This window comes from Eucalyptus grandis, chromosome 8 (assembly GCF_016545825.1).
Source record: "Eucalyptus grandis isolate ANBG69807.140 chromosome 8, ASM1654582v1, whole genome shotgun sequence".
In the NCBI taxonomy this organism is placed as follows: domain Eukaryota; kingdom Viridiplantae; phylum Streptophyta; class Magnoliopsida; order Myrtales; family Myrtaceae; genus Eucalyptus; species Eucalyptus grandis.
In genome coordinates this window covers 61,561,563-61,568,806 of record NC_052619.1, presented here as the reverse complement: position 1 = coordinate 61,568,806, position 7,244 = coordinate 61,561,563, and the positions used below count along the sequence as shown (strand labels likewise).

At 38.6% G+C, this 7,244-nt stretch overlaps 1 protein-coding gene across 1 annotated transcript; it reads right to left on the bottom strand.

The window, feature by feature from the left end:
• Nucleotides 1-2,442: 2,442 nt before the first annotated feature.
• Nucleotides 2,443-4,857, bottom strand: LOC104415452 (probable aldo-keto reductase 1). The gene is made up of 7 exons (XM_010026741.3): nt 4,715-4,857; nt 4,302-4,469; nt 4,006-4,209; nt 3,748-3,920; nt 3,471-3,567; nt 3,218-3,371; nt 2,443-2,895 (listed from the first exon to the last, which is right to left on the bottom strand). The coding sequence occupies exons 1-7, from the start codon at nt 4,772-4,774 to the stop codon at nt 2,699-2,701; spliced, it is 1,053 nt and encodes a 350-aa protein (XP_010025043.2). The 5' UTR covers nt 4,775-4,857; the 3' UTR covers nt 2,443-2,698.
• Nucleotides 4,858-7,244: the final 2,387 nt, after the last annotated feature.

Genomic DNA, 7,244 nt, shown 5'->3' with positions numbered 1-7,244 from the left:
ACGATTGCTTCCTCAAAGCAACCAAATAAATACTGCTAAAGATTTGAAAAAGAATTGGTAAACTAAAATTAGTTGATAACTGAATCAAACAGAAGTTAGTAAATCACTCATATTAAGGTTAGAAATTTCAAAATGATAGTAACTTTAACATTTTAGTAAGCTTAAATTATATTGGTAATTATTGTTTAAGTTGGTAATGTAAAGTGCCAAACGAACATTGTTAAACTACACAATAAGAATTGGTAAACTAAACCTAGTAGGTGATTTCGTCATAGAAAAGTTGGCGAATATATCAAAGTAAAGATTATAACTTTGTATAATTGTTAACAACTCTTTAATATAATTATAAGAAAGCTACAAAATTGTTGAAATTTTGGAATTGTGTGCGGAAGCATGATTTTGATATTTATGATAGTTTGTGGTTTGATTGTGTGCAAGTGCATATGTGTAGGATATATTTGGTATATGATGGACAAGGGGCGAGATAAGAGTTTAAAGATATAGTTTATTTAGTTATGGTAATTACAAGAGCTGTAGGATCGAGCTGTACTCTCTACACATAGTGGAGGGCTTAAACCTCACATACTCAAATGGATGAATTACAAGTCTCTTTATTGACAATTACAATTGACATAATAGATTCTTCAATAGAAAAATACTAAAAGTGTCAAAAGTCATGTATACTTTAATGCCAAAAGTTTTCATCGGACTAGTTAAGTGCAAAATTAAAGAAAAAACGATTACTTAAGTACCAACGATGAGAAGTTCTAGCCAAAAATAATATGTGGCTTTTATAATTAAAAATTGAATATGACTTGGTATATTATTTAAAAAATTCAGTTCACTAGGTGTGCTTGACATTGAAGTGATTGCTTTTTAATAACAATTGATATTGAATGATCACTTTAAATAAAATTTGATAATCAAACAATAATTATTTACAATTTTTAGACGACATTATTTTAGAGTTATATGCTAATTGGACTTGCTAGAGAGCCTCATAGGACTAAGAAATTAACAAAATATGGTCATGTTGGATTTCCGATCTTCTAGATCGGAGTTGACATCTAAGTGATTTTTTTTTTTAAAGTGGCATTTAAGTGATCCGATTTTTTTTTTAACATTAAAGTGAGTGTCATACACAATTTTTGGCACTTTTAATATCATTCTCCTTGGATGCTTCTAGTTTGCAGGTTGTAGGCTTGTGTGGACATTCCTTGTTCACTTTCTTGGCTTTGCTTATGATTAAGCAACCTTGATTTCCAGAATGTTTTCCTTTGCAAGCTGGTCTTCTCATGGTCCTTCAATTGTCTCCTCACACTTGCAAGATTTATCCTGTAGTTTCTAGATTTTTTTAATCGAAAATGGATCACAAATTTTTTAACAGAAATTAAAACCGCACGTTATTAGTAAAATTAACAATATGAAACAAGCATAAAGGTACGGCGAGTGACTCAAATAAGAGCTCATAAGCCAAAACTGGTTAGTGCCTTAATCAAAGAAAAGTTGACAAAATCACTTTGGTAATTTATACAAAAGTCAGCAAAATTCTAAAAGGTTGGTAAGTTAGTCAAACAACGTCGGTAAATTATAATGAAGCAAGCATGAACATTATAAATTAATCAAATAAATGTTGGGTAAGTTTAAATTAGTTGGAAGAGAAAAATCGGTAAATCACTTAAATTAGGATCGACAAAATGGTAAGTGTCGCAAATGAGTGTTGGTCAACTATTGAAAGACTTAGTAGTTCCAACACAACATAAGTGACTTAATTAACACATTAATAAGCCTAGTCAAATAAATTTTGATAAATTATTGAATTAGCTTATATTTTTTATTTAATAACGTTGGTAGTTTAGTAAGGGGTTCCGTTAGTTACGCATCATGCATCGACTATTATTATAAATGAGTTTTACGAGTTACCAAAACTTTAAAAAATTGTCAACACCAAAAGTTGACTCTGTGGGCCGTTGATAATCAATAAAGCCCACTGGGCTTGTAATGGACATATCGGGCCGCGGGAGTTCGGAAATAGCAGCAGTTATAATTATCGACGGCTCAGCACTAATTACCATTTGGAAGCAAGAGGATAAGAAAGAGACCAGCTACCGAAGCACTAGGTATCAACGACTTCGTGGATAAGGCGATACAATTATTGAAGGCACACCGAGTATTCCACGAACAATTAAAATTGAAGCAATAACCGTCGGAGCAGTTATTCGCCCAATCTAGCTATAGATAGCCGAAGACAAGTTGTAATGGATCGGAAAAAAGATGAACTAAGAACACCATTTATCTGTTATTTCTTGCCTATAGTTATCTTTCATCTCAAATTTACTTTCAAGTATTTTAAATTTATCTTTTATTCGAATAGTTATAGCCAATCGCTTCCTTTTTTAAACAACACAAAACCCAATAAACAAAAAAGCCGAAGAGCCAACCTTGGATGAAAGATATTTTGTCCGAGAGCTTTATTGGACAAAAAGCAAGAAATCTGCAAAATGGTATCAAACAGCAACTGCAAAATGCAACATCATCATTGATGATTAATTCCAGCTTTCCCTTCCAGATCCAAGGGACTTAACAATCCCTGGTTTTATTTTTGCGTCAAGATCCCCATGATCTTGCAGACCTCGGTTACAGACAGGAAAAGAACAAAGCAGAGAGCCGAACAGTGCTCCCTGAAACTGAAGGAAGTCTAGGCCGACGATTTCCCGTCTCTCAGGGGCGGCGTGTCCGCGTACCTCCACGAGAGACGAGCAAACCTTTCGTGAATACTGCCACCGACGACCTCCTCGATTGGCACGGCATCTGATATCTCTCTCAAATCGTCCTCTGCGAGTTTCACTTGCAAGGAGCCGATGTTGGTGTCCAGGTTCTTTATCTTTGTCGTTCCTACATAAACGATGTATAAGTTCAGATAATTCAAAATGCGACGGCAGGTTTGTTAATGAACCGAGAATTCATAAATTCAGAGAACTTATAAAACGACGTGTAGACATCGAGCGACAGGCACCAGAAAACAGTCGCTTAGTCTCTTTAGTAGCAAGTGGAAGGCGATGGCTACTGCTGGTCGGAACGCCCATCGCCAGTAGTCATTAGAGACTGTTTTTGAGGGCTTTAGGGACCGGAGAGGCAGTCGCAGTCCAATTTTTTCGTAGTAAAAGGGAACGTAATTATCATACAAATGATGCTTCTATTCAAGTTGTCTACACACCCGGTATCGGCACAACGTCATCCCCTTGATGCAGAACCCATGCCAGGGCGAGCTGGATCGGGGTGCAATCGTGCTTCTTTGCTAGCTTCTCGATTCGGGTGTAAAAGACTTTGTTCTTCTCCAAATTCTCCGGTTGAAACCTGGGAAACCTTTCCTGGAAATTTGAAGAAACAGATATGAGGATTCAGGATTGTCTTGGAGAAGTTTGGACTAAATGATACGCACGCCAAAAGAAGTAAGGCATGTCTCACACCTGAAGGCTCTTCCCAGGCACAGCTCCTATGACTCCCCTACCACCAAAGAACCCGCGACCGAGAGGACTATATGGCACTATGCCGATCCCAAGCTCCCTGGAAATCCGAGAAGCGGGCCAACACGAAGAAAGAAACTCCGCTAGTTAAATCCAAGTGCCCGACTATGTAATTAAAATGGACCAATTTATGAAGGTTCGGAGTCTACTAGGAAGTCCGTGGACAGAGTTTTCCTCCACTTCTTCGTTGCAAATGTTCCGAGAGATTAGAGTAATGTACCTGCAGAGAGGGACGATTTCTTGCTCAATGTCACGAGTCCAGAGTGACCACTCGATTTGTAAGGCAGTGACGGGATGAACCGCGTGCGCTCTCCGTATGGTGTCAGGACTGGCTTCCGACAAGCCAATGTACTTCACTTTCCCCTCTTCCACCAACTTCTTCAGTTCTCCCATCTGCAAATTTGTTGAAAACTGATGAGTTTAAAGTCCGTCGGAGCAGAGAAATTATTCAGATTTTCTTTGACATTGCAAAATTTACAGTTTCCTCTATTGGGACCGATGTGTCGATTCGATGCACGTAATAGAGATCTATGTAGTCAACATCGAGGCGCTTAAGGCTGGCCTCACAGCATGAGCGGACATATTCAGGCCTTCCATTTATCGCCACATCGTATCCCTTGGATTGCAGCGCCCCGAATTTGGTAGCTAACTGCACCTTCTCACGAGGCAACTTCTTCAACGCCTGTAAATAAAGTCCCTTAGTTTCTCTTCCTTTTTCCTCATGAACTAAAACTATAAACGATTTGAAATTTGCATGTTTATGTCCTCAATTACCTTCCCAACCAGAATTTCATTAGTTTTTGGGCCGTATACATCCGACGTGTCGAAAAATGTTACCCCCTTGGCGAACGCATCGGTGATGATGGATACGCCGGCTTCCTCCTGGACAGGATCGTTGTAAATTCCTGTCAGTCCCATACAGCCAAAGCCCAACTTGGAAACCTGCAGCAGCATAAAACCAAGAAAGAGCAAAAGAACTTGCACATGTCAGCAAGAAATCACATAAATTATGATCTCTCCGCCTTATGAAAAAGCAACCGCATTAATCTATCATCTGCAATGAACTTCTGCCTTTCGTTGCGGACTCAGAAGTCGAATCTAGGGCGAGAAATCATTGTCCAACGACGAAAAGTCATGATCGATTTTCGCACACCATGCGATCAAGAAGTAGCTTTTGTGCAAATTACCTCAAGACCCTGAGTTCCAAGTTTCACTCTGGGAATCTGAACATGTTGCTCCTGGGCCATATTTCAGATGCACCTGCAAGGAATTGCTAGCTCCTTTATCTTCTGGTTCAATCCTAGTTAAATTCCATGTATATATAGGAGTCGAGGCGGCCAAAACACAAAGAAAAATTTGTAATGTCGTAGTCTATATGGTATAATTAGTGTTATGTTATAATAACTACACTGAAATATAAATATTTCAACACCTTATTACAATAGGGCGGAGTAGCTTCCTAAGAAAAAAAAAATATTATGTGGCCAATTGCAGGCCTAGAATTTTAGTGTTGACAATCTAGAGCCACATCTTTTTAACCGAACTTTTAAGCACATCATTTTAAAGTTCATAAAATTTTAATTAAACAATACAAATACGTTATTGGGACAAGCGGCAGAGGGCAATCACTCTCACTATAGCCCACGCCACTCACATGTGGAGTTGTAAAGCATTTGCCAAACACTTCATAAAACGTTAAATGTCCTTTTAAACACTGCAAAAACAATATCAAACATTTTCTTATAAAAAAAAAATCAATGGGTCAATACGTTTTTACTTACGAATTAACTTCTTGTATGCAGATTAAGCAAATGGTTCACAAGTATCCTCGACACCAAAAGATGTGTATATACATGTTTATGTACAGACAATTGTTTACTTACCGAAAATATATCTAACTAAATAAATGAACGATAACGTAAGTTGCCACATTTTACACAATATATTATGTAATATTGTGAAATTTTATCGGAAGAAGAGCTAGTTTGATCTACTGGGCCCCCACAAAAGGATGAGAGTGATCTGACAATCGCCAATTTACGTAAGCCGATGCGCAAACGACCCATTGACGTAAGCAGATGCGCAACGCAACACCCCTACAGCCTCGACGTGTTGTTGCATAATTTAAAGCTTGCATCAGCCTTTACGTCACAAGGCCCTTTTATGACGTCACTCACATCCACATGGCAAGAAGCAAGTAATACTGTAGCTAAGTTACTTTATACATGCGATAAAATTCCAGCCACATGGCGTGCAACAAGGATGCACCCTGTAGTATTTGTTGCTTTTGCTAACTGTGAATCTGAACTGAACAGATCTTATTGTTGAACATGAATCCGACCGCAACGAAGTGTGATTGTTGTTGTTAGGGTTCACAAAGCCGAGCAAGAGTAACTCGGTATTTTACTCTATTGCTGCAACGAACGCTATGCTGGATCCCACGAAATTCAGCACATTTTGTGCATCATTAGGACGATGATCGATTTGATGTATGGTTCTTGTAGTAATGTGATGTAGACAATGTCTCGGTATGAGGATGGAGATCCAATGATTCTATTATTGTAACACTATCGAGTAGCCGAAGCTTTTGCTAGGGTGTGTATGGTTCCCAGAATGATTCAAGAACAACTTATAGACCAAAATCTAGGTGAGAAATGAAGAGCCATCTGCATACTTTGGATTTCATGAATTCATTGGCATAATCAGACCTTTCACTTTTGCTAGTTTCTAATAATTTATAGGATGGCACAACTAATGTTTGGAGCGGGTTCATTTTCCACAGGGAAGGGATTCAAGGTCATCATCATCTTGGAGGGAAATGTCCATTCACTTTGCAATTTTCTGAATTTGTGTATGTTCCTTGTTGAAGAGAGCACCGCCACTCTCTCCTTCTCTCTAGAATTCTCTAGCAAAAATCCATCAAGAAAAGCTGCGCCACTTCTAGACTTCTCCAAAGAAATCTAGTTGTCAGGCTATAATAAAATAATACTTGTAGAATAGTGTAGAAAGCCAGCAAAGTCACCGACTTTCCATCCTATAAATAGGTGCAACTTGCTCCTCATGTGTGCGTGAGTAAGAAGTCCATCTAAGAGCGTGTGAATGGGTGGAGTAGGTGGCGTGAGTGTAGAGTGTAGTGTAAGTGTAGGGTGATAGAGAGTGAGTGGGTGTATGCACAAAAAGTTGTGTTCGTGTGTGGTTTGTGAAGTGAGTGGGTGAGCAAGTAAAGTGAGTAGTTGTGAGTGTGTGATAGTATAAAGAGTTTGTAATATTGTTTATAAAGAAGTAGTTATTTTACTTGTACATCTACTTGCTTCTCAACAATTGGTATCAGAGCAGGTCGTCGGAGACCGTGTGAAGATAGTGGTCGGGGACCAATGTAAGTGAGTAGGCGGTCAAGTTCATCGAGCTAAGGAGCGGAGTACGTCGGAGTTCTACCAATGCATAATCCGGGATTGTGAAGTCGATTGGTCTGGGACCAGGCTTACTTGATATAGTACTGGGCATTACAACCAAGTCATAATGGCAGATTTCTCAAGTTCGGTAAGTGGCATTGACAAGCTTAACAACTCAAATTATAATAATTGGAGTACTCACATGCAATATTACTTGCTAGGTCAAGATTTGTGGGATATCGTTGGCGGGAGCAACACCACACCACCCACGAATGATAGCGAATTAAGAAAATGGAACATAAATTTAGGTAAGGCTTTTTACGTT

Coding starts and splice junctions, on each gene's coding strand:
- LOC104415452 (XM_010026741.3), bottom strand. CDS start 4,774: ATGGCCCAGGAGCAACATGTTCAGATTCCCAGAGTGAAACTTGGAACT. Junction 4,470..4,714: donor TTGGAACTCAGGGTCTTGAG/GTAATTTGCACA, acceptor ATGCTGCTGCAG/GTTTCCAAGTTGGGCTTTGG. Junction 2,896..3,217: donor TGACGTTGTGCCGATACCGG/GTGTGTAGACAA, acceptor TCGTTTATGTAG/GAACGACAAAGATAAAGAAC.